The following is a 25,196-nucleotide window of genomic DNA, read 5'->3' on the forward strand; positions in this document are numbered from 1 at the left end:
CACTAAGCATGAAGAGCAGCATCAGGAAGCAATGGGCACACAGTGCCCGCGGGGACGGCCACGGTCCCGGGGCTGGGAGTGCAGTGGGAGGCAGCTGCTGGCTGCGGGCTTCCTGCACACACACACGGGCAGGGCTCCTCACCTGGCAGGAAAACAAAAGCCAAGCCTAAAAATCCATCTGCAAAACCTGCTTCCTCCCCAGCACACCGACAGCGAGCAAGCAAACAGCCACTCCTCGTATGAAATACACTGGAGCATCTCATCCACAGAAAACTCTGTTTTTTAAAGCTCACAGCAAGTCCCTAGATGGCAACACTGCTCTTTCTGACCCCGGAGCAGCACTGTGAGCTGTGTCGTGGCTGACGGATCTCCTAAAGCTCCTGCTGTGGAGATTATGCGATTAAGTGAGACCTTAAACTTCCATTCACAAACAAAAATGGGAATAAGAGTACGTGTTTAATGCTGGTGGGGGCAAAGGACAGCTTATAGCTGGGGTCACTGAAGGCCTCTGCAATCTGATGGCAAATGGAAAGAAGAACCGAACTTCTTGAGCTGGCACAGTGGAAATTGTGAACTGCAAACATTATATTCAAATATACAATGTGAGTTTCCTCCTGAGTTAATTACCTAAGTCATATACATCTGTTAGCTACGAGAAATGACAGCAGAAACTGAGAATCTGATTGCAATATTCACTTTTTGGGTGATCTGCAGGTCAAGTATTATTCACTGAAGAGATCCACGAGTAATTTTGAATAACTGGACCAATATATTTAGAAACCAAGCAATTTGCAAGCAGGGAGACAAAGACAAAAAGAGACAAATTATCCATTGCATCCTTTTCTTGCAGCTCTGAGACGGATTTGATTGCATTATCACATCCCGGCCACATCTATTTTTCCCGGTAAGCCCCATTCCCTGCGGCTGTATCTCTAGGCAGCCAGGGATGGAAGCAGTGAAGTGAGACCCCAGCTCCACGCAGGATGCTTTCCCCTCGGAAAATCTGAATGCCGCAGCAAAGCGTCAGTGAAACAGTTAAATTCGCCGGGGCGAGGCCGACAGAGAGCAGCAGGGGAGCCCACCGCATCGGCGCGGCAGGGCAGCCCGCTTCCCCCGGTCCCGGGCCGGGGCTGGAGGCCGCGGTTCCCGCACTGCGATGCCGCACGCCATCTCGCGTCCGGCCGGGGAGATGCCGCCTGCTCCTGCCCCAGTTTCCAGCCCTCTGGAGTCATTTCGGTGCTGGGACCTGCCCAGGGGCATGGGTCCAGACCCCAGATGAGGATAGCCTGCTTGAAGGCGTCACGGCATTGCAGTTAGGATTCATTTTTCCAGCCAGTGTATATTATTAAGCAATACTGTAATTCGTCTGCTGTTCCGTCATCCTACCGCCGGGTATTAGGATATCCTACAGCTGATGGTGCGGTATCCTTGCAGGCAGCTTCCCTTTCTGCAGCCCCTAACACCTTGGTACCAGCAGCAGAACTGGGAACTGCCTTTGCAGCCCCTTTCCCCAACCACTGACACTCAGCAGCCCCGGCCATCACACGGGGCTCTGCGTGGCCCCAGTGACGAATTCCCCGATGGAAATCTGACCTTCCATTCCCACCCCTGTCCTGTGTTCAACCAACCCTTGACTCAGGAGCCTGCCCCCCATCTTGCTGCAGGGCAGCCACGTTTCCTTAAACATTTGGGGTGAAAACTTCCCCTGAAGCCGTACTGAAATCTAGGAACCATTCTCTTGGTGTCTTCAAAGAAAGTTCTGGAGCATCCTTTTGCCCCGCTGACATCCGCAGACTCTTCCTCTTTGTATCACACCCCGGTGAGCCTGCTGAGTTTCACTGTCTCTTACTCTTCTTACAGACTTGCTGAGTTGGGTGCTCTGTCCCCGGGAACCCGATTCTAAAATTAGCCCCGTGTGTGCCACCCCAGCCCTCTGCTCCTGCAGCAGACTGAAGCAAAGGTTATCTGCTGCAGTTAATAGTTAAGCAATCTCTTACTTTTCCCTTGGGTGAATACCATCTGATTCTGGAGATTTCTGACCGTTGTTTTAATATTTATTTCGAGCAGTAGAGGAAGCAATGTACTCTGCACAGGTTACAGTGCCCATTTTGGTTTGAGTGTGCTCAGAGAGGTGGAGTTTAAGGTGCAGAAATGCTCCCCCTCCTCAATCTTTTCCTCATTCTCTTCCCAGCCTCCTCCTTTCCGCCTGTGTTTCTGACCATCACTGTGACCAACGAGAGGGTGAGAGCCAGCCCCGTGAGCCCTGTGAGCAGCACTCAGTGCTGGCCCCACGGACACTGCATCAGGGAAAGAGTGAAACGCCACAGGTGGGGTTTTCTGGCTGAAATCTGAACTGCCTTTGAAAGACTTTCCATTCCATTTCTAAACTCTCAAGTCTGAATGTCTTATCACTTGCCCAGCCATAAATGGCTGTGAACTGAGCAGGCTGGGCTGCTTTTTGGGCTGATAGTTACGTCCAATAATGCCACAGTGTTATCTTCAGATCCCAGTGGTGTTTGCACTGCAGATCAGGAGCTCAAGCTGGCTTTCTATTTTTTTTCTTCTTCCCAAAGATTTAAAGAGCTGGCGGAACATTTATTCAGTTGTGCAACCTCCATTCAGAGTACTTCTCAGGCCCTGGACATGGGGCTCATTTTTTGCCCTTTGACAGCCACTGTAAATCTATAAGGCAGCTGGAGGTCACTTGTAGTCAATCAGTAACCAGAGCCTGCAAAGGGAAAGAACAAAATATTTGGTATAAAAACATGGACTGCACACTCACAGCCTCCACCCTCGGTGATGTACTCACAGCTGAGGAGCAGCAAAGGGCTCTCGTGGACTGCAGAATCTCCCAGCACCCATGATGTGGATATCCAGTGCCCATCTGGTGCTAGCCAAGGCCCATGGCAGGCACAAGTTCGTGCAGGAGCCCCTAATTCCTTCTCAAACAACTGTGAGCTAGGCTCTTCAGTACCTCTGCCATCTGAATCACATCCCAGTGGTGTCACTGTCTCTGCTCCTACTTCTGGAGCTGATCACCCCACCAAGACTTTTGCCTGACCTCGTCCCCAGTGCCTGCAATGAGAATATTTCCTCCTTTTCAGTTTCCTCTTTCCCTTGACCACAGCAGGTTTACGTTGATGCCATTTCCTACCTCTGTGTAGCTGCCCTGCCAGGACCTGTACTCTGGGCACGCTGTCACAAGCTGCTCACCGTCATTCTTTGCTGTTATTCTGTCCTTCTAATAGAGCTTGGCTGTGCAGATGGTTTGCACAATAACCCGTGACTCATTTTCAGATCCATACGCTGGATGGTTTCCATCTCACTTTCGCTGCGGGGTTTGGCAATCATTGCGTTGCACTTTTCTTTGTCAGACTGGGGAGTGGGCAAGCAGCTCTGTGTGCTCCTGACCCCACAGCCAAAGCGTCCACCAGCACCCCCTGCTCCATCCCTGAGCCCTGGGGGGTCCCAGGTGGTCTCCATCTTTGCAGGCCTCTGTCCCTGCAGGTCTCCATCCCCGTCCCCTCTCTTCCCATGCCATGGGCTCCCTCCCGCTGCAAAGCTTGGTGCGGGTTGCAGGACCTGCAGACCTTCCCCTGCCTCACGCTGACCCGGGCTGTCCTGCCCACCTCTGCTCCAGGAGTGACATCATGCAGGCTTTTCCTTTTCTCCCGTGTGTTTAATACAAATGGACGACTCCTTTCAACTTTCCGATGACCTTAAGATTACCTTGAGATGTTCACCCAGAGAGCAGGACAGACAAGGGAGCGTGAGCAATGCAGGAGGGATTTTCTGATCAGGAGCCACACGCAAGCACCCATTAACCTTGCAGGAGCTTCAACGACATCCTGCAGTGCTTGGCCCTGAGCGAGCACTTTCCCCAGCTGGAGGACTGGTCAGACTTGAATTTTAGGCATGTTCAGGATTTATTAAGAGGCGGAACTAAAATTTTAGCTTGGAGTGGTGAGCTAAGCTCTTCAAGGTCAGGAGGAAGAGAGGATCTTAGGGCGGCCCTGTGCCCTGGGATGGCCAGGTTTTCCCCCTGGCATGGGTTGCCCGTGGCACGGCTCCTCCTGCCTTGGGGAGATGCAGTCTGGAATGCATGGAGGAGCCCAGGCTCAGGCACAGCTCTGTGCTCACTGGAAAAGCCATGAAGGGGACGCTTTTTGCTCTCAGCTCTTCTGGAACAACTGGGGGCCCAGGCCCCCAGAAGAGCCCACGCTGGGGTCCCTGACGAAGGCATGGTGGCTGGGCACAAAGCCCATTAGGAAAACAGGAGATGGGCAGTACCCAACCCACCCAAGGCTCACCATGCAGCTCTCCCCTCTTTGCCAGATGGGGACATTCCCCGTGAGGAAGGAATTTTCCCAGGATCAGCCTTTTCTTTATTTAAGAATTTTTGCATAGGCAGAGGATACACGCTTTGGACACGCAAGTGTTAAATGAGTACACAAACACTCACACCACAGCTCGTGCTGTCTCAGGGTTTTTATTCATGCACATGGTTCTGTGCAAAATGTTTTCTGTGATTTGAAAGTGTGTGCTAAAACAATCAGGTTGATAAATGCCTTTGAAGTGTGTGTTTGCAGCCGTGCTTCACTGGCATTGTGTCTGTGCATGCAAAGTATCTGCAGACTGTGTGTGGCACTTTCCTATTTTGAATTTCATTCTGGCTGCTTTTGTTTTACTTTCTCAGCTACAGAAAAAAGACTTGCTGATGAAATTAAGCAAGACATCGCTGCATGTGATCAAGTGTAAAGGATTTTCAGAAGCATGACAGCTGGCAGCATAGAGCCATCTCCTTGCCTGGAGTTTGCACGAGAGATAGACAACATGCTGATTAAAACAAAAACAGGAAAGTGCAATTGAGTGAGAGTGTTTGCTGACATTGTTATGGTAGGAATGTAATTTCAGGGACGAGATTGTGCCTTGGCCTTTTACACGGACCTGTTGTCCTGGGTTTCGTATCTAGGGAGTTCCTCTGTGGGAACTGCCTCAGATAAGGACTGCTGGACAGGTAACAGTTGCCGGTCAGAAATGAGGTACGATCCAAGGGGAGCAGCTAGGAATTGAAATAAGCAAGCTGATAATGCGTGGATTGGTTAAATTTGCACAATTGTAAATACAGACAATAATTTACAGGCTTTTCTCTTGAAATGCATTAGTGCTGCTATGAGGAGGCAAGAATGTGACTTGTTTGTAATGACTTACCATCACACTTCCGTACTGTAAATGAGACAGATTAAGTTGATATTATATATTACTTAGCTGTGTACCAATTAGCTACACGAATGCTATGAATTCCGTCATTTATGATGGAAGCTATATAAAAACTGTATAATTACTGCAGTGAGTCATCTAGTTAAATGGCATTCCTATATGGACAAATTTATTTCAATGCAAGATTAATAGCCTTTTGCTGCTGTCTTACGTGCTTGCCAAAGACCATACTACATTGTTGCTAAGCATCATTAATGGATTAAAATAGGGGTTCTGCATAATTCCTACAGTGTATCTTCAAACAGCTTGTTTAGTTGGTGCACTAGCCTAGCACTTGTTAGCCCTACATAACACACAGGTCGGGGAGGCCGACGCGTGTGAAGGAGGTTAATGTAATCCTAGAAACTCTTTCAGAAGCTCACAGGTTTTCTTGTGGATGACTTCGCGAAGTTTCCGTACGCGCCGGATGCTGGAGGTGCCCACAAAGCTGTCTGGCTGTAGGACAGCCATGCCGTTGTGGACGTCTCCCATGATGATGAGCTGGCCGTCCACTGTGGTCATGTTGGGACACGGGCAGCTCCAGTCCATGTTGAAAAGCGTGATTTCTAGGGGTTCCTTGCCCAGGAATTTTAATCCCATTTTTTCATCTTTGAGAATCTCCTCCACTGTCACCAGGGCATGTCCTGAGTCTTGGTCTTCAGTCAGCTCTGTTATACGGCCCAGGATCACAAAGTCGCTTTTGCAGAAGCTTGTCACCAGCTTCTGGCGTGGCTTGCAAGCTTTGCAGTGCGTGTTCTTAGGGAAGGGGCACATCTCCTCACAGGCCTCCCGGCTCTCGAAGTTGTTCTCGTTACCTCCACACCCACCATAAATGAAGGACTGGCACTGCTTTGTCAAGCTGTTATAGGCCCATCTGGGCTCGTAGGCTTTGCAGTGACCTTGGAGGGCAGGTAGATTGCAAATGTTGATTGGGCCGTTCATGCACGTTAACATACAGTTCTCATAGGTCTCAAAGTGGTTGAGGTTGCTGTTGCAGTTCCCATAAATGAAAGTGAAGCAGTTGTTTTTCTTTGCATCGTAATACCACCTGGTCTGCTCCTCTCCACAGTCCTCGCTGTCTGGTGGCTTCAGGCACTCATCGGTTGGAAAGTGTGTTCTGTTCTGGGAAGCTTCTTTGGATGTGGGTTCTCCTTTGATGACTGACAATGGGAAATCGGCCCTGAGAAGGCCACCGCTGTTTCTGGCAGTGCAGGTGTAGATCCCTGCGTCTTGAAGCTGGGTGTTGTAGATGACCAGCTGGGCTATGTTAGTGACCACAACGTTCCCTCTGACATGATTTGGCTTCATAATGACTTTTTCTTTCCCCTCAACCTGTTTCTCCCACGTAATTTCTGGCTTGGGTCTCCCTGTAACGTCGCAGAGGAAGCTGACAGTCTCTCCTACGTAGACGGACTGATGGACGGGGTTGTTCACTAATGCCGGCGGCAAGATATCGATGATCGTTGTCTCGGAGTAGGCCGTAGTAGGACGAGCTGTTGTTTCTGGTGGGATTGGGCTGGTGTTTGGCCAGGTCAGATGATATCGACAGGTGACTACATTCAAAGTAATGCCTTTGATACAAGCTTCTGCGTCCATGTAGCACTTGTTGTAGTAGGTGAGCCCGTCAGAGGCACAGGTGAAGCTTGGCTCCTTCTCGCACCTGTCCTTACACTTGCAGACGGGCTGCCCGTCCCAGATATCACACTCTGAGCCTTGCTGAATGCACATGAAGCGGTCACAGGTTGCCTCTTTGGGCATTCCCACCGGCCCTTTCTTCCCCTTGACATCCATGTACCGAGCCGCCACGCAACTCTTTGTCCCACAGACATTGGGGCAGCACTTCTCAAAGGTCTCGCACTCCTGTGGGGAAAGAAAGCAACCTGCTCATTACTGGGGACGGAGCTAAGACCCCTTCAGAGGCCCAATGAGCAGACAGCCCAGAAAATTTCGAGGTTTCATGGTCAGTGGATTCAGTGTTGCCACAGAGATCCGTGGCCTGAAACTCAGTGTCCCCACCAGCAACATGTAACCCCCTCCAGCAGCTCCCAGGAGGAGGCTGAGCATGCGGGGGTTTGCAAAGGTCTCCAAGAGAAGCCTCTGAAAGGGAGAATGCATTGCTATTTCTTAAACACTAACCTCATCGTAAGTCTTTCCTAGAGTCACATGGATTCCTTGACTACAGAGCTAACAACCCCCCTTCGGCACTCTCCGAAATGCCCGAGGACAAGCCCTGAGAAACAAGAGCGGATGGAAAGACTTATCATATGGCTGTAGGCAGTAATCCCTCTTATTTTCCAGAAAAGTATGTAAAGTATTATTTGAATTCCCCGAGACTAACAGCCTGCTCGTGGAGGTGAAGCTGCCAAGGATTTGTGATTGTTCACACTGTAGAGGAAATAATAGAATATTTCAAAAGTAAGGAAATTCTTGCTCCCAAAATAATTTTTCTATGGTATTTAGAAAAACAAACCCAAAACAGCTCGTGATGGCTTCTCTGTCCTATTTTAGTCCTGTGTTCAAATGCAGCATCACTCTTCTGATGATTTATTAGCTACAGTCAGCTCTAAATTGTGGTTAATTTTAGCAGCATTTTTGTCTTTTGTACAGAAAAGGTATTCGATATGCGTCCCCTGAAGCACAGCTCCGTTTCAGTATGGATCACTTTAAGTGACCAAGAGCCTTGCTGCACAACAGGGCACACTTCCCCTGTGTGTTAAACCTCCACAACCCCCTGCAATCCACCAGATTTCCCTGTAAGTGAGAACAGCATGTTTTTTGAGCTGCCAAACTAAATAGCTTCCCTTGAGTGCAGTATCCTTTCCTTATTGGGAAAAAAGATGACCTAATAACACAGCTCTTTCCCCATTTCCAGCTGCACATTACTAGGTTTCAGAAGGAAAGTTGCAAAACGGTTTCAGATGAGGTTAAGGAGCACGGTTTAGCAAAGCCAGTGGCTCTGTCTGTGCTCGCCCGCAGAGCTCTGCACGCCAGTCCCTGTGCCTCTGCAGGCACACGAGGCTGGAGTGAGTATTTTTATGCAGTGACTTCTCGCTTTCAGTAAATTATTAAAACAATATCATCTGCTGCTACTGCTTCTGGGTTTTTACAAGCCTTTTAGTATTCACTGCTGCACCTGGTAGTTGAAATAAAGAAGGCTTAATTGAGAAGGGCAAAAGTAGAAAGAATACTTCCATTCATAGCGCATGGGATCTGTTGGAGCAGATCCCTTTGTTTACTTGGTGACCAGCCTTTTTCTCCTCTTTTTTCCCTCTGCTTTCAGCGTTGTAGAAGCAACATGGCTATGGAGCACGAACCCAGCGACTCCTCCGTGCCTGCTACGTGCAGCAGTCAGCCTGCTCTGGGCTGCAGGAGCTTTGCACTTGCTGTAAGAGGCAGGAAGAGCAGGTATTTTCAGATGCCAGCTCGAGCTGCAGTGCTGACAGGTTGAAAAATGTGTTTTAGGGTTGTGAGTTAAGCACATTTAGAGCTGGGAGCATCACAGAGAACATCTGCTTGGTCATTTTAACCGAGCTCCTTTTCCGCACTCCAAGCACGCTTCACGTTTCAAGTGCAGCAAAGGCTGACGGCTTACACGTTGAGTCAAATGGCTTCAAACACAACTCCCCACAGGAGCATTACTCACTGACCATGGCTACCAACAATAAAGAACATTGTGACGCTGCTGAAATACTGTCACTGACCCCAAGGCACGCTGAGCTCCGGAGTGTCAGAGTCTGATGTTTCTTTTGACAAGGAAGCAAGAAAAATGATCAAACAGAAGGAGCCGTGTGCCCACATCAGCATGAGTGCCAGCTGCCACGCACCTCGTCACCTGGCTGATAATACATCACGCTGCTTCTATCTTACATGGGTCACAGGTCAGCTAAATATGAGCTCCATCTGAGCGAAGTCCCGCGCGGCGCTGCTGCCCCACTGCCTGCAGCAGCAGGAGGCTGTGGGGCAACAAACACAACCCAGCACCACAACGCAGAGGTGGGGAAAGGCGCATCACTCACCAGGTCAGCTTCGCACTCCCTCTTGCAAGTGCTCTGCGCGTCCACCCACAGGTTGGGGTTCATGTCATTGGGGCATATCCCCGCGTGCGAGTACCGGATCGGGGGCAAAGCTCTCCCTTGCAGAGAGACCTCCAGAAGCAACAGGACACTGCTCTTCCCCAGCAAGATCCACATCCACCGCGTGAACAACACCAACACCATCTCAGAACTTCTCCTGGGCAGCGGCAGTGACCGAGCTGGAGGCAGCGCCCGTCTGCCTGCTTTTGGGGAGCCTTAAATTTTCGAGGAACCCAAGTGCACCTGACTTCTGTAAAAGCTTCAGCAAGCTCCTTTGCTGCCTCTCCTGCTAGAGCAGCTTGGTTTGGACCTCATTGGATTAAAGGTCCTCGGAAGTTACCCCTTATTTTAAGAGAAATGCTAATAGTCTGAGCAGAGTTAGCCCTATTTATACCCTGCCTCTGTTAACAAGTCAGAAAAAGTAAACTTGATTTCTTTGACAGGCACACGCTTCCTATGTCCTGGTGGCAGTCAGACAGATTTGTTGCAAGAAAAAAAGCTGGAAAGAGTTTAAAAGGCTGGAACTGGCACGGTGGGACCCCTGCATGTTTCTGAATGCAGGGAGGCCTTCTTAACCCCTTTAGACCTAAAGTACTTCCCTATGCTAAGAATGGCATTTACTTCTGAAAGAGTACTTGTCTGAATAACAGGGACCCGCGATCAGGGGATTTCCCCACGGCAAGGGGCTACACAATCACTCGCTAAAAGGAACGAGTAATAGGATTGAAGCAATTAAAGCTAGAATATCATATTTTAACCCAGTAAGCAGGGAAGAAATAACTTATTTAAACTTAAGATCTGCAAAGCAGAATGTCTTCACAGCTTCCCCCTGGCTCCTCCGGGCTTTTTTCTCTTCTGTGGTGCTGAGGTTTCCAGGATGCTGCATTCAATGCTGCCCTCCAACCCCACGGGCAAGATGTTACACTTGTCGCCCAATTCCGCCCCCCATTTCCCAGCAGTGAGATCCCATCGTACAGAGCACTGCTGACCCTTTAACAGCCAGGAAAAAAAAAACAAAAACAACTGTAGAAGTTCAACTCTATGGAAACTGCATAAAGGAATGTACAGCAATTTTGCATTTGAGGGTGGGGGTGGAAATTCAGTCAAACCGAGTTCCTCGTTCACTGATTATTACAGCGAGGGGCCGACCCTTCTCGTGCTGAATGCTTGCCAAACCTAGAAACAAGTGGCAGAGAGCAGAGCTGCTCAGCACCTGCCAGGACCACAGCCTCTGGGTGGCAGTGCCCGGGGAGCACAGGTGAGCTGCATCCCAGCGGGGCTCTGCTGGGATGGGGAACGTGGGATGCACGGCCCCGCGCTGCTGGGGTTGTTCAAGCAGGACGGTTTGTAACGGCTGAGCAAGGGCCTGACTCTCCTCAGTGACAACGGCTTCAAACCAGTACGACCAGAAGCTGCTATGGATGGCTCTGAGTGCAGGAATGCCCTCCCCTGGCACGTTTACCTGCTGATACATCCTCCAAAAGGAAGGGTGAGAAACCCGGGTGGGCCTTCCCCCACCTATGGCAGTTCTGGGACACCCCAGGCTCATGAGAGGGCTCAGGCCACTGGGATTCGTGTGCCCACAGGAATGATATGCACAGCATTTTAATTTCATGCGATGTGCAGAGAAAAGTTGTCCAAATTAGCTATTTATAAGGAGTGAAGTCAAGCACCAGGCAGCAGTTTGTAGTTGATTTATTCTCTCTGAAACTTCAGAAACCTGCTTGACACTTGTACAAAGTGCGGCTGTGCGCAAATGTTTTATTCAGTACTTGTTTACAAAGACAGGCACAGCACCCCGCGAGGCCCAAAACAGCCAACCCAAAATGACACATTCCCAAGAGGTACTTAAAATTCTTACAGCTCTATTAACAACAAAATCACATGTATTAGAGGTTCTGTTGACTAAACAAAGACACTTTATACTGTACAGCTGACTACAGACGGCCTTTGAAAGCAGCTGTACGTGGGGCTGTCTGTCACAGTGCCGGACATGGGGATGAGCGTGGGGTGGGGTCTCACCCACAGCACTGGGAGGGCACAGTTTGCCCTCAGTCCATGGCGTGGCCACCATGGAGAAGTCATTCTGGGTCCTTTGGGACTGTTCCAGCACCATGTGGGTCCACAACACCGATCCCTGCCTGCTGTCACAAAGCCACCTCCTTGCATGTGTTGGCCATGCTGACAAGAGACCCGGGGGGTGCACCCCAAGTGAGACACCCCATAAGCAGGAAGGAATAACACTATCTGATTTATTTTTCCCCTCCCAGACTGAGGATCGGTTGCCCAGACGCAGGTTTCAGCCACGGGGGAGCAGAGAGGGGCCCTGAAGGACCAGATACACGTTGGTAGCAGACAGACAGAGCAGTTTTCCCCTCTGCTATGGCCACCTCCATCCATAGGGATCTTCTCCCAGGACAGGTATGTCCCCCCTTGCGTCTTTCAGCATCTGGGTTCCATATTCTTATATTCAGCACGCGGATATATTCAGCTCCAGGCTGATGGAGATAAAAAGGAGCAGGTAAATGGGTCCATCTGAAGGGGCAGCTGGATGGGACACGCAGCTCCGTCCGTCTGGATCCCATGGAAATGGGACAGACACTGCGTACCCCTGACTTCCACTGCTGCAGGAACAGGGAGCACTCAGCCCTTGGCCACTTGAATGCTGCCTGCAGAGCGAGCACAGCAGCCCCACAAATCTCCTGCTGATGCAGGCAGGCAGCTCCCGAGGTCGGGGCAGGCAGAGGACTCAGAATAACCCTCGTCAGCTGCCTTGTCGCAGCCAGGACATCACCAAAAGGCCGTGACCCAGCCTGGCACATCCAGGAGGTGACACGAGTACACGGACAGCCCTGTGTTGGCTGAGCTCTGTGGGATTAATGCGCTCAGCATCTCCTGGAGGGCTCATTCCTCATCCAGCCCGCTCTGCACTCCACAGATGCCCATCTGGCACTGCACCACAGCCTCAAAATCCCTTCCAGGATGCCCAGGCTCCCGGTTAGGGCTGTGATCTGGAACTGGCCTAAGTCTTGCTGTTTTCATTGGCGACAATTTGCCCTTTTTCTTACTCTCCCCAGGCTCCAGTGGGGTGTCCTTGCCCCTCTCTGCTGTGCCAAGCGCTGATCCAATGTTTGCTGTGGTCCCTTCCGTCTGAGGAGGGAAATGTGATGTAGTTGTGTTGCTTTTTAAACTGCTATGAAAGGAACCGTAAGCTGTCGATGGTGTTTATTGGGTAAACGAGCAATCCTCACCTGGAGTTACCGAGCAGATGGATTTGCCGGCGCTATTGTGGAAGGGCTCTTGGCACGAGCTGCCACCCTGCAACGCTCAGCCTCCTTTCTCCCATTGATCTCTGTCACGGTGAAGGGGCCCTCGTGAACTCGGCCTCTCGTGCTGCCTGGGCTGGCAGCCACTGGGAGCCCGCTTTGCCAACACAAACACAGCACACACACAAACACAGCGGCCCCGCTGCAGGCCCGGCCATGGCCGCGCGGCTGGCTGGCAGCTCGCTCACTGCAGGGCTCGTGGCTTCAGCTGCACTGCACCTCGGGCTGCAGCAGCCTCTGCTTCACAGGTGCAGCCTCAGAGGGCATCGGGGTGCTGGGGCTGCTGGCTCCCCACCCTGCCCCGAAGCAGTGAACTGTGGGGCTGCTCCATGCCCACCGTGGTCAGTGATGCTCTCACTGCTGTCTGGGCACGGCGTGAGCTCCCTGCCCTTCCTCCAGCAGGGTGCTGCTGCCTGCAGCTTGCTGAGCCCCATCTTCTGCAGCCCCCCCAGCATCTCTCAGGGGCCTTAGGCAGCCTTTGTCACCTCACAGATGCAAATGTCACAGAGTGGAAAAGTGCTGTTGAAAACCCTCTGTCCTGTTTAGAAAGGAGCAGTGTTGCATTCTGTCTATAAGCTTGCTGCATGCAAAGCAGGTAGCCCAGCATCTCAGGGGGAGCCTCTCTGCCGGGTCCCTTCAGGAGCACAGCGCCTGAGCTCTCGTCTCAAGCAGTAACACTGCTTCCAAACCCACAGTGACGCGTGGACAATGACTCTGGTGCCTCAGCTTTAACTTTCCCAGGACCTGCGAAGGGCCACGTCATCCTCTCTGAGCACTGCATGGCCCTCACTAACACTGCCAGGACCTGCTTGGAGCCTGAGCCGCAGGAGATGCTCAGAGCAGTGCACCTCACACCTCTGGCACCGTGCAGAGCACCTCTGAACATCACAGCTGCCTGCTAGGACCTGCATTAGGTCTGCACTGCGTTGCGATGGCACTGCTCTCAGACGAGGCCGTGCCACCATTATTATTTTATGCCTCAGCAGATGGCTTCTGCTCGGGGGTTTTATCTTTGAGTGCAGACATACTTCTCATCATCATTTGCTTTCTCTTTCTCTGCTAACGTAAGCCGGGCAGGAAGCAATCGCCAGTTTGATGATGGTTCATTACTGCTAGGTTAATTCTGTCTGAAACAGCACCGTGAGGGGCACAGAGGGTACAAAGGAAGAGAAGCAGGCACTGATCAGTGTGACGTGCAGAAAGCGGGGTGCAGAGGGCTGCTTTTCACCTGCCTGACTCTCTCTCTTTCAGAGGCAATGCCTTCAGTATCCCATGGACAATTCAGGGGGGCCGTGGAGATGGCATCTTTGGGTTGTAAAGACTGCAAAGGTCGAATGCTGGGGATGCACTCATCCTGCCTTACACCGGGACGGTCAGCCTGGATGGCAGCTCCTAGGAACACTGGCACAGTGTGCAAATGGAAATGTTCCCAGCCCTGCAGCACTGCTGCTCTGAGTACACCGTAGGTGTGACTCTCAGAGCTGAACATCTGCTGGCTGTTGTGGTCGTAGCAGAAATGCAAAGTCAGGGCCTGATGGAGCACCTGGTGGGAAGGCAGGGCCAGCCCGGGGAGCTCAGCTGTGTGCAGTGTACTTAATGGCAGGAAGGAGTCAGGATCTGCCCCTGCCCAGCCAGCACGGAGGGGTTGGCAGTGGAGGTGAGGGCTCTTCTTGGAGGTCCCTGTGTTCCTGAGGCCTTCCAGAGGTAAGCAGTTTTTCTTCCTTTGTTTCTGATCAGTGGTTGCAGCACCTGGGCTTGTTCTCATTTGCTCTAGCTTAGGATTGTGTCACTGTGCTGTTATTGCTGTACCTTCCATCGCGTTATAGCATCACAGTGGTGATCTTCAGGTTTTCTTGCTTCCAGCTCTATTGGAATGCAAACCCAGAATGAAGCTGCCAGCACAGGCCTGACCTCGGCTCAGTGCATCCTTCACCAGAGCGTGTAACATCCTTCCAGGAACGTGAGTTACTGTAGCTCCACACATACTGCTGGAGGATGTGCACACCGTCAAACCCATTGCGCAGACCCACTTCAGTCTGCAAATGACCCTAATTCAACCTTCCTTATTTATTTTAAGGAATTTGAAGCTGGGAGGAAGTCACTTGCTGAGAGTCCCACAGCAGCTGCCATGAAAGGCTGCAGTCTGAGACTGCTCCAACCCCACGGGCACTGTTTGCTTTTCAGAAACCTAATTTAATATAGAAAAGCCTTGTTGCTTTTGTCGGTGATGTGAGTCAACTTATGCAAACAGCGAGGTTTTAACATGCTGTGCAAGTGCTGTTGTGCTTCAATTTAAGCCCCAGCTCCCACATTTCCCTCTTGAAGAGCCAGGGTTTCTCCTGATTTGTACTGTAAGCCTTAATTCCCCATGACTTCCATGTGCAGGCAGCATCTCATCATCGCTCTGAGCTCATCCCTTTAGAAAGCTTACAAACCCTTCAGTGAGCGAGGTCAGAGCTGCAGTGCCATAAGGTGAAAGCCCATCTTTGTGCAAGCAGAGCAGAGGTTTCTCCAAAGCCCTTAGCAGCTCGGGGCCCTCGCTGGGCTCAGGAGCCTGTCCAGGAGATGCAGCAATGGGGGACAGATAACCTGGAAGTGTCAGAGCTCCTCTGAGGGTTTGGTATCCAAAACTCAGCTCTAAACAATAATGTTCACAGAATGGAATGATTTCCATTTCTGCAAATACCACAAAATCCTTGTAGTCAATTCTGTCTTTTTGGAATTTAAATCTAAATTAGGACAAAAATCTTTCTAGCTGCAGAGCTCTTGCCTTCTTCTGCCTGGCTGCGCACTCACGGTGCGGGGCTGTGCCCGGAGCAGCCCCACGCGTGGAGCTGAGTGTCAGAGCTGCCCCTCCACGCTGAGCTGCTCTGGCTCTGCTTGCAGTGCCCCACCAGCTGAGCCCAAACCCAGGTGAGGGCCACCAGCCACAGCTCGTGACTCTGCTCTGGGCCACTGATGCTGTTCCTAGGAGCACCCAACAGTGACCAAATGCAGACCTGGGAGAAACAACACAGAGTAAAGAGCTGCTGGGTGCTGCTGTGATGCTCAGCTTCCATGGGTCCACGTGTGTGAGTCCTGCCTGCCCTGCTGCCAGGATATGTGTCTGTCTTTCATGGCTTTTTTTCCACTGCTGTTCATTCTGATTTCATCTTTTTTTCAGTACACATTCCCTTTGATGGAAGTCCACCTGCAGCTTGCAGTGCAGCAGGGCTGGAGATAACCAGCCCAGTGCTGACTGCCAGTACAGTAATCGTAGGTAACGTTGAAGAGATCTGTGTGGTTTCATCTTTGGGTTTCCCTGTGCATGTTGTGCTTGCTGTGCTATCTCACCCATTGCTGGGATTGCTTCTTAATTGCAGCAGGACTTCTGTGAGCTACGAAGGAATTGTAGCATCGTTAGAGGAAATGTTTCAGACGTGCTCTGTAATGGCCTCATTTCCCTCTGATGGAGGAAGATGGTAAATACTCTCCTGACTTCAAAGGGGAGTGGGGTGAGTTTGCGGCCAAACCCCCCTGGAGATCCCACCCAGTGCTTGATTTTTCTTGACCCGAAGGCCAGTTCAGAGCTGTGCTGCACAGAGCAGCTTTCAGGAGTGAGTTCAGCCCTGGCTTCACGTGGGAGCAGTGTGTGAACTGCTGCAAACCCAGAGCTCAGCTCAGTTCTGCTGCAGGCGTCCTGCTGGCCGGGCCCTGGCCAAGGGGACGTTCAGGGCAATGGGATTCCTCATGGGGCACTTCAGTTTGGAGGGGTGAGCTCCGGCCAGGCTGCCTGGAGCGGGGTGGGAGGATCTGGGGCACCCTCACAGGACCTTTGTTGCTGTGCTGTGCCTCAGGCATGACAACGAGCTGACCCACGTGCCTGCAAAATCTTTACATCACCTCTGCTGCCCACAGCTGGAGCTGGAGCTCCATGCTTACAGCAGCTTCGTGTGGAAGATTACAGACTTTCCCATACACTTTTGAACGTTTCCGTGACCCACGTTATTTTTGCAGTCGATCAGATCTGTTGATATGGAATTATTGTCCACCTGGAATCATCTCCCAGCTCTGCTGCTGACTCACGGCGTGAGCTGACACCACGTCCTCCTTCCTAATTGTGCAGAGGTTGCACCCACAGCCACTTGTTCCCGTGCTCCTTGAGCCTGCACGCAGCCTTGCTGTGAGACCTCAGCCCCTCAGAGTACAGCACAACCCTTTCAAACTCACACACATGCATCTTTCTTTTTTTCCCTTTTGCCACGGCCAAACATCTACTCGTGCTGCTGCTTTGGAGCACAGACTCGCTTTGCACTTTCTCAGCTCCTGATTTCTTTGAGGAATCTCTGCATACCAATGGGGTGGCCATGGAAAACCAGGTTAGTGCACAGTAGGGGCTTTCATGGCCACTAATCTTGATGACAAAATTATTTGAACAAACACTTCTTGTGTCACCAATATATATTATGTAAAACCTTGTGACTTTGATTATGTGTCTATAATACAGATTAGTCTGTTTGGGTGTTTGGTGCTGACCCCCAATAAGCTCCTAAAGTATTAGCAAGAATTTGCAAGTGACAGGCAGGCAGAGGTGCTGCTCTGCCTAATCCCATTCTCAAAACTCTGACTGTGTGTGTCTGAACAGTTCTGTTCCTTCCCTTAAAGCGCTGGGTTATTTCCTTCTCTGCCCCCTCCCCGTTGCCTTTGCCCTTCTCTCCGCTGCTTTGATGTACCACAAACGTTGGAAGGTTCAGCAAACCTTATGGACTGGAGCCAGGAAGACAGCAAGAACAAATTTAGAATAGGAGGCAGAGAATGTACCAGCTGAGAGGTGATGCTGTCAATCTCCATGGAGACCTCTTTACTTACAGCTCTGCTAATTACTCCGTTGAATTGAATAGCGTCGGGGAGAGAGCCCATCCAAGCCCACGGAGCTTCAGCTGCGTCCCAGCGCCGGGAGGAGCACACAAAGCAGCTGTGATCCACAGCTGTGCCTTCCTCCACCACGGGCAAAATGCAACTGGAGGATCTAGGCCTCGCTTGGGTCTTCTCAGTGGGGCCAGGATCTCCCAGAGGGATCACAGCCCCAAAGAATCAAGTTTAGGCCTTGCCTTAGCACAATCCTTCCTGCTGTGTTTAAAAACGCAGGTGAACCATCTCCACTGCCTCGCTGTCAGCACGCGGGTTTCCCCCGTGAACGGACCCACAGGAACCTTCTGGCTCTGAGTGCCCAGGAGGACACTGAGCAGGAGCCCCGTGTGGCCCTGGCAGGACATTTCCATGGCTCAGGAGAGCAAGGTGAGGGTCCCCAGGCAGAGAGGGATGCAGGCAGACACCCAGAGGAAAGCCAAGGAGCCCCTGGGCTGCTCTGCTCAGAGGGGGCTCTGGGACCGACCCCCAGGGCAGAGGTTTGGATCCTCACACTGCAGCTCGGGCTTGTCACTGCTCGAAGCCAAACTGGCTTTAGCCACTAATCCACTGAACAATTTCCAGTTGTTATCAAAATCTACCAGACTTCTTAACCACGAGTCCCTGAGCTGATGTAGCACCCCCCTCAGCTCCCCGTTCTCTGACTTGTTTGTTCAGAAACGATTTATTTGTCCTACAGACAGGAACAGTGTTAAATTAACTACTGAAAACATCTATCATCTGCCTGATTTCGTGTCGGGCTGAGCAGATCACAGTTCCCCCCGATGCTGATGACTTTTTCCAGTCCCTCCAGCTCTGTGTGAGTGCTGGCCTGGGCTCTTCGTTCCACCCTCACTCCCACCAGCTCTGCCCTCCGGGCCTCGGTGCTCTGCAGCTGTATCTGTGCTCACTGTGATCTGGGGGTTAAACCTTTACAGCAGTGCTTAATAATGACTTGAAATGTCCGAGAGGTTAAAAGAGCTGGGGAATTAAACCCGAAATGGAAAGGGAGCAAAAGACCTCACAGGGCCTAAAATAAAAGAGGGGCACAGACCTAACGGAGTGAGGGCAGTTTCTCCAAAAAAGGAGAAAAGCAGCTTTTGTGGGGCTGGGTGCAAAAAAGGCAGAGGTTACGAGGAAGCAGATTACATCCAAAAAACTTCTGAAGACCAAGAGCGTGCCAACAATGAGGACGGGTCCCCAATGAGGACGGGTCCCCGGCGGCCGCAGCTGTCCCAGCACCTCATCCCAGCTCAGGGCTGCTCAGTGCGGGCGGTGAGCACCCGAGTCCCAAACAGAGCCCCAAACATCGCTCCCTCGGCCCTTCCCGTGCCTCCACCTCTCGCTGCGGCTCAGGGCAGGGGCTCGGGGTCGTTTAGGAAGCAAACTGACCGCTGCTGTGGGGCCCGCGGCACGGGGCGCGGACCCCGGCAGTGTCCCCAGGTGACCGCTGCTGTGCTACACGGCCACGCAGGCACTGCTGCTCAGCGTGCAGAAACGCACCCGTGGATGTGCGTGGGGTGTGACAGAGGGGAAGGGAGCGAGGAAAGAGCGAGCGTGGGCTTCGCTCGGTTCCGATGCGCACACAGCAGCGCCAATAACGGCGTAACGGCGCGGCCGGGCCGAGGCTCGGGGTGCAAACACGGGCACGAAGGGCTGAGCCCTAATCCTCTTCTGCAGCCGTTCTGGCGAGAGGAAATCTTATGACCCCGGGGAGGAGCGCGTTGTGTAACCGAGCGGCGGTGCCCGGACCGCGTTACCTCTGAGCCCCGGGAAGCGCCGGTGGGGTCCCGGGACAGGAGCGCCGTTCGGGCACGAACAGCAGCGGCACTCCACGCTCCGACACGGAGCCCCACGCAGCGACAGCGGCGCCGGGAACGCGCGTGAGGACGGAACGGAGCGGAGCGGAACGGAGCGCTCAGCCCCACCGGGAGCTCCCACGGTGCCGCTCCGCCCCCTGGCGGTGCACAGCGCGCATTGCACAGCGGTGCGGCGCATTACATTGCATTACATTGCATTGCATTGCACAGCGGTGCGGCGCATTACATTATATTGCATCGCAGTGCATTGCGGTGCATTACATTGCATTGCATTGCGGTGCATTGCGGTGCATTACATTGCATTGCATCGCAGTGCATTGCGGTGCATTACATTGCATTGCATTGCGGTGCATTGCGGTGCATTACATTGCATTGCGGTGCGGTGCTCGTTGTCCGCTGCTGGGAGCCCCCTCCCCCCCGGGGCTGCGCTGCCGCTGCACCGTCCGCTTTTCGCACGGGGATTGCTCGGAGCCGTCGCGCCGCCCACGGAGCGTCCCTCCGCGGGGCGACGCCGCTCCGTCACTGCGCGGTCCGCGCTCACGCGTGGGCTGCGAGGAGCCCCGCGCACAAAATGGCGGCGGCACCGCGGAGCGGCGCTGAGCGGAGCGGAGCGGCGGAGGCCGCGGCCTCGTGACGGGATCCGCGGTCGCGGGTGGGGCCGCGGCGGAGTGGGGAGCGGCGATGAGCGGCGGTGCGGAGGAGCTGCAGGAGCGGCTGCGGGAGGCGGCGGCGCTCGGGGACGCGGAGGAGGTGCGGCGGCTGCTGGCGGCGGGGGCAGACGTCAACTCCCGCAATGAGATCGACGGGTGGTGAGTGGGAGTGGGGGTGGGAGTGGGGGGTGGGGGGGGCGATGCGGCGAAACGCCGCTCTGAGAAGCGCAGGACGGCTCGAGGCGCGGGGAGCTCACGGCGCTGCCCTCCGTCCCGCAGGACGTGCCTGCACTGGGCTTGCAAGCGGAGCCACGCGCCCGTGGTGTCGCTGCTGTTGGACGCGGGCGCCGACCCACGCATCCCCACGGCCGCGGGGCAGCTGGCCGCGCAGCTCGCGGGCAGAGCTCACGTCCGCAGGATTTTGGGAGGTACCGTCCCCGGCGCTGCGCTTCGGCCCGCGGTGTTATCCGCTCCGCTCCTCCCGACGGTTTCACTCCGAGCGGAGTTCCGAACCGCGCGGACATCGGCGGTGCCCCACGGAGGGGGGGGGGGGGAGCCGTGGGTGCGCGTCCCCTCCCGCGGAGACACGCGCGGCTCAGGCGCGGCCGTGGGCCGCCACGGACGGTTTGCAGTGCGGTGTTAAAGCAAACGGCAAAACGCCATTGATCCGTCCCGGGGTGACAGGAACTGCGCTTCCAGAAATGACGTTTTGCAATCTCCCACTTGATGTTGTAGAAACGTTTGCGTGTTTCTCCTCTCCGTCCCTCCGCAGCCTTCCCGGTGTTGCATCCCCACGATAGTCATTATCCCTGTGCTCACCTCAGACCGCGACGTGACTTTGGCAGGAAAACCACGGCCACAGTGAGAGCGGTGCGCAGGGTAACGTGGTGGCTTTCCTCTTCTCCCCCCGCCCCGTTGTTGAACTTCAGTCACAGAAGAAAACGGCTGTGAAGGAGTGGGAGAAGTGCAGCCGCCCGCCGCCCTCAGCCGCGCACCCACCGCTCCGCTGCCCCGCGGCTCTGCGGATGAGAGCTCTCCGTGCAGAGTGCCGCAGCCGCCGAACGGACGCGCTCCCATCTCTCCAACCTCCCGCAGCGAAACCAGCCCTCCTTCCGCAGCAGCTCAGGTGGAAAGCGATCGCGCACCCACTCCACGCGGCAGCGAGGACGGCGTTCCTGCGGCAGACACTGCAGCGCAGCCGCGCAGCGCATTGCCGAGCAGCGGCCGCCAGCACCCCGCGCTCAGCAGCGCTCTGCTCGCGCTGGGCCGGGCCGCGCCGGGCGCCCTTCAGCCCTTCTTCTTGACAGGCACTTGGCCCTATAACGTGCGAGGTAACGAAGGGGAGCGTTCAGCCTGGTGTTACGCTCTGTTGCATGTTTTTGTTAGCGGTCGCGTGGGGCAGGAGGGCGCGGCTCAGCCCCGGAGCTCAGGTGGAGGCAGTTCACCTGTGTGACCTGAAGGGGTGGAGCACTCACTGCAGTTAGAGCTCATTTAAGGGCTGACTGCCACCGGGGAAGGAGCTGCGGTTGGAGGCCCCTCCTTTTGTGGAGTCTTTGTGAGCCCAGGTCTTCGGTCAGGTGAGCATCCTTTCTTAACACCTTCCCGTTGTGCTGTTCCTGCTGATGTGACGCCGATGAAGTGAAGGATCCATTCCGGATCCACTCCAGTTTCAGAGTAATGTTGAACAGAGGTAGAAATGTTGATTTCTTAGGCCAAAAATCCACAGATACGTAGGACTTCTTTTGTTTTCTTCCTGCTCTCGCAACTAAGAATAATTGTTCTGTATCTTTAACACAGTAATGCTTCGCTCCGCTCCTGGAAGATGTCAGTCTCTATGACTAAACAACAAAATCCTCACGTTTTGCAGAACATGACATGGCATAAAACAGAGATGGTTTGGGGGCAGCGGGGTGGCTCAGACTGCCCACGGCCCTGTGCCCTCGGCTGCTCTGACACGAACGCTTCCCTTAACAGCACAGTGTGGTAACAGGCACTGCATGCAGGACCTGAGCTCAGAACGTAACTGCCAGTGCCTTGAGTTGGAGTGTGGTTTTGTTCTGTTGTTAGGGAAATAATTAATCCGCCGTTGTTTTAAATCAGAACTTGTGCTGAAGGTGAGAGTGCAGAACCTCAGAGACGATGACTTCATTGAAATTGAACTGGACAGACAGGAGCTGACGTACCGAGATCTGCTCAGGGTGAGCTGCTGTGAGCTGGGCGTTAATCCTCTGCAAGTTGAGAGGATCAGAAAGTTACCCAACACAGTGCTGAGAAAGGTAGGAACGGGAGCTGGTGGCTGTGTGCTTTTCTGTACAGCAGTGTGGCATGGTGGAAAACAAAACGGACCTAAGCTCACAAACCCACAGAGGGAATGGCCTGGGCTCGTAGCTCTGTAACTCGCTTAAAATCTTCTTGTCTGAGAAAGCCTTTGCTTCAGCTCCTCAAGCACATTTAGTGGTATATCTGTTTTGTTTAATCCATCAGTGTGTTAGTGTACTCCTCGTGTAGTTGCTGTGTGGTGCTCCAGGATTTGCTTGTTTAAGGAGAACAAACACTGGTGGGGAAATAGCACGGGTTGCTGTGTGCATAACTGATAAGCCCTTGACAAGCAGCGTGTTCTCATGGCCCAGAGATAGCTCTGTAGTTTGCAGAGGGAATGTGCTTGGTCCCAACTCTGAGTTCAGTTAGATTAACAGCCAGATGAGAACGAGGTCCAAGGGAACAAAGATGCGCTTGGAGAGCATGTCGGGGTGGGAGTGCTGCTCAGGCACAGCTTTCTGCTCTTGCTGTCTGAGCTTCCCATGGGTCGGCTTTTACTTCAGCTGCTCTAAGCACATACCAGGCACGACCCGCTCTGCTCAGGGGCAGTGTTGCTCTGTCTTTGTAAGGACAAGGACGTCGCCAGGCTGCAGGACTTCCAGGAGCTGGAGTTGGTTCTTGTGAGGAGTGACAGCTCTCCCTTCAGAAACGCTGCACCAACTCTGAGTGAGAGACCGTGCTACAACAGCAGTGCCTCCAGGCTCACCTACTGAGTGCACTGCACCTGGAGCACGGCTCTGCCCTGCTGCAGGCAGGGAACTGAGCAGCTGTGGCTGTAGTTGTTAGGGCTGACTGTAACAGTTCACCCTTGGTATTTAATATCCCCCTTTGCTCTTATTTTTTCACTCAGTGCTATATTCAGATGAAGGATACCTCATTTGTCTGCTAAAATCACATGCTTCCCATGCAGTTCCACTCATTAACTGTGTGTAGCAGCAGAGGAACTTGTGCGGAGTGCTCCTACTCCTTGAACCACGTAAGAGTCACGGAGACCATCAGGAAGCAGCACGTGTGTACGCGTGTGGCTACAGAAAAGTTTCCCGATTCAGTTAATGTCAGAGGGTATCTGGCATGCAACCAGTGGCTGCTCTCCAAAAACATGGGACGTGCAACTCCTCCATCTCTTCCCCATGTTTCATGCAGATGCCACAAGTTCCTGAACCACGTGCACGAGGGGCTCCTGAGCTCAGACCTTCCCTTAGGTCCTCGGGCTTAAAACTCCTGTGCAGAAGAGTGACTGCAGTTCCCATCCATTCCCCCGTTCCTCGTCACTATGAACGCACTGAATATTCCTTTCCTCTATGCAGATGGACTCCTTGGCAGCTAAAGGCACAGTATGAAATGGGAAGCCCCAGCTCTGGCTTGCACTGTGGTGTTAGGGTAGGACAGGAAGGGTGTTTTTACCGTAGCAATTAGATATTTATCTTTCTGAGGTGGCTCGGAGCCTAGCTCAGATGATGTGCAATAACTGTTGGAAAACCAGCATCAGGTGCTCCTGTGCTCCCCCAGCTCCTGGTGTTTCGGATGTCACTGTGAAGACTGCCTCTACTCAGTACTGAGCACTCAGAGGAGCAGCTGCTCTGAAATAAGCTTTCTTTGCTCTGGTTTCCACAAAGAATAGCTGCTGATGTGAGGAGATTAAAACCTGAATTGGGACTTGACTGTAACAAGAAGCCTATGCACTCAGAGAAATATTTTTCTAAGTTTTACGTTGTTTGATAAACTCTAAGGCACACCAGGGTTACTCTTCTGCTTTCTGTAACAATAAACTGTTGTTAATGACAAATGAATCACTGCACAGCTTCCTGTTCTCCCAACAGCAGTTGGTGCTCCAAGCTTACACTGAACAGTGCTGCACCACAGCAGCATTGTTTCCCTGCCCTGGTGTGCTCCCCGGGCAGGGCAGCGCAGGGGGGACAGCCACAGCTGGATGCTTCAGCACCACTCTGAGAAACAAACAGAGAGAAATCACATAATGGTACATTGCTAACAGGAAGTGAAGGCCGTGTCAGGGGCCAAAGCACAGAATGACTGAACAGCTGAATTCATGGACTGAGCTTGGAGACACGAGCAGATTTATTAGGAAAGAAACTTACTAATATTAAACGTTTAATGACAGAGACCATCAAATTTGTAACAGAAATTCAAAGATACTTTATTTTCCATTTTTCATATATCAAGAAGCTAGGAATACCTTAGTTGTAAAAATGGGATTCGTTTTAGTTCGATTCACACAAATACTAAACATTTACTTTTGTGTCTTAAAGTCCAAGAATGAAAACTTGCAATTAAACACTGAGCAAGCCATGTGTTCAGGTTATGTTGGTTTCTTATCTTAAAAAGTCTTAAAGGAAAAAAAAAAAGATACAGGACTTATATTCTCAGTAGCATATATGCTATCAACACATCTCTCTGAGCTCTGGGAGGAGACACCAGTCCTGAATTAAATTTTATAAAAAAAATTTCTAACTCAACTTATATTTTTCTACGCCACTACAGCTTTCTTTCACCTCATTTTAAAGCAGATCTTCACTGTAAGCTCTCTCCCGCCGTCTTCGCAGACTCTTCACGTAGCAGTCCTACAATGCAAAACGTTGGGAGAGCAGACAGTTAGACAACGCCACGAGCACGCTGTGCAGCAGCTCTACACTGTCCCACTTGTTAGCTGTCACCTGAACTACAGCAGTGTCAACACTGACCAGTACTGGCTTTGGAAGCAGTAACAGCAGTGCGGTTCAGTGACCAACAGTACACGTTCCACAGTGCTGAGCACAGACAGCGAGGCTGTACTACTAGCTCCTGCTGCAAGAAACTCATTTATCAGCAGTGCTCTCCACTTAGTTCCTTACGTCAGGAATACAA

General features: G+C 52.6%; 3 protein-coding genes across 7 annotated transcripts in view; 1 reads left to right on the top strand and 2 right to left on the bottom strand.

Moving 5' to 3' along the window:
• Positions 1–5,607: 5,607 nt before the first annotated feature.
• Positions 5,608–9,371, bottom strand: WFIKKN2 (WAP, follistatin/kazal, immunoglobulin, kunitz and netrin domain containing 2). The gene is made up of 2 exons (XM_065735629.1): positions 9,276–9,371; positions 5,608–7,119 (listed from the first exon to the last, which is right to left on the bottom strand). Exons 1-2 carry the CDS (start codon positions 9,336–9,338, stop codon positions 5,608–5,610), a joined length of 1,575 nt encoding a protein of 524 aa, XP_065591701.1. The 5' UTR covers positions 9,339–9,371.
• Positions 9,372–19,938: 10,567 nt separating this feature from the next.
• On the top strand, positions 19,939–23,084 carry LOC136048143 (ankyrin repeat domain-containing protein 40-like). Its single transcript, XM_065735645.1, has 5 exons — positions 19,939–20,174; positions 20,295–20,443; positions 20,945–21,346; positions 22,116–22,291; positions 22,904–23,084. Exons 1-5 carry the CDS (start codon positions 20,047–20,049, stop codon positions 23,045–23,047), a joined length of 999 nt encoding a protein of 332 aa, XP_065591717.1. The 5' UTR covers positions 19,939–20,046; the 3' UTR covers positions 23,048–23,084.
• A 1,380-nt stretch (positions 23,085–24,464) lies between these two features.
• The window catches only part of LUC7L3 (LUC7 like 3 pre-mRNA splicing factor), a 12,865-nt gene continuing 12,133 nt past the window's right edge, over positions 24,465–25,196 (bottom strand). For all 5 annotated transcript variants that reach the window (XR_010622142.1, XM_065735494.1, XM_065735492.1 and 2 more), the window contains one exon: positions 24,465–24,913. Coding sequence is in view for 1 of the 5 variants with exons in the window: in XM_065735492.1 (XP_065591564.1) it covers positions 24,901–24,913 (13 nt within the window). In the remaining 4 variants the exon portion in view is untranslated. The remainder of the gene's footprint in view (positions 24,914–25,196) is intronic.

This window comes from Cyrtonyx montezumae, unplaced genomic scaffold (genome assembly GCF_038088225.1).
Source record: "Cyrtonyx montezumae isolate F1298 unplaced genomic scaffold, pur_monq_1.0 scaffold_19, whole genome shotgun sequence".
NCBI classification, from domain to species: Eukaryota; Metazoa; Chordata; class Aves; order Galliformes; family Odontophoridae; genus Cyrtonyx; species Cyrtonyx montezumae.

What these genes read in the sequence shown, in the direction of transcription:
- LOC136048143 (XM_065735645.1), top strand. Translation starts at nt 20,047, where the DNA reads ATGAGCGGCGGTGCGGAGGAGCTGCAGGAGCGGCTGCGGGAGGCGGCG. An exon ending in CGCAATGAGATCGACGGGTG is followed by an intron (nt 20,175 to 20,294) that starts GTGAGTGGGAGT and finishes TCCGTCCCGCAG; the next exon opens with GACGTGCCTGCACTGGGCTT. An exon ending in CCAACACAGTGCTGAGAAAG is followed by an intron (nt 22,292 to 22,903) that starts GTAGGAACGGGA and finishes TGTCTTTGTAAG; the next exon opens with GACAAGGACGTCGCCAGGCT.
- WFIKKN2 (XM_065735629.1), bottom strand. Translation starts at nt 9,338, where the DNA reads ATGAACCCCAACCTGTGGGTGGACGCGCAGAGCACTTGCAAGAGGGAG. An exon ending in GGGAGTGCGAAGCTGACCTG is followed by an intron (nt 7,120 to 9,275) that starts GTGAGTGATGCG and finishes CTTTCCCCACAG; the next exon opens with GAGTGCGAGACCTTTGAGAA.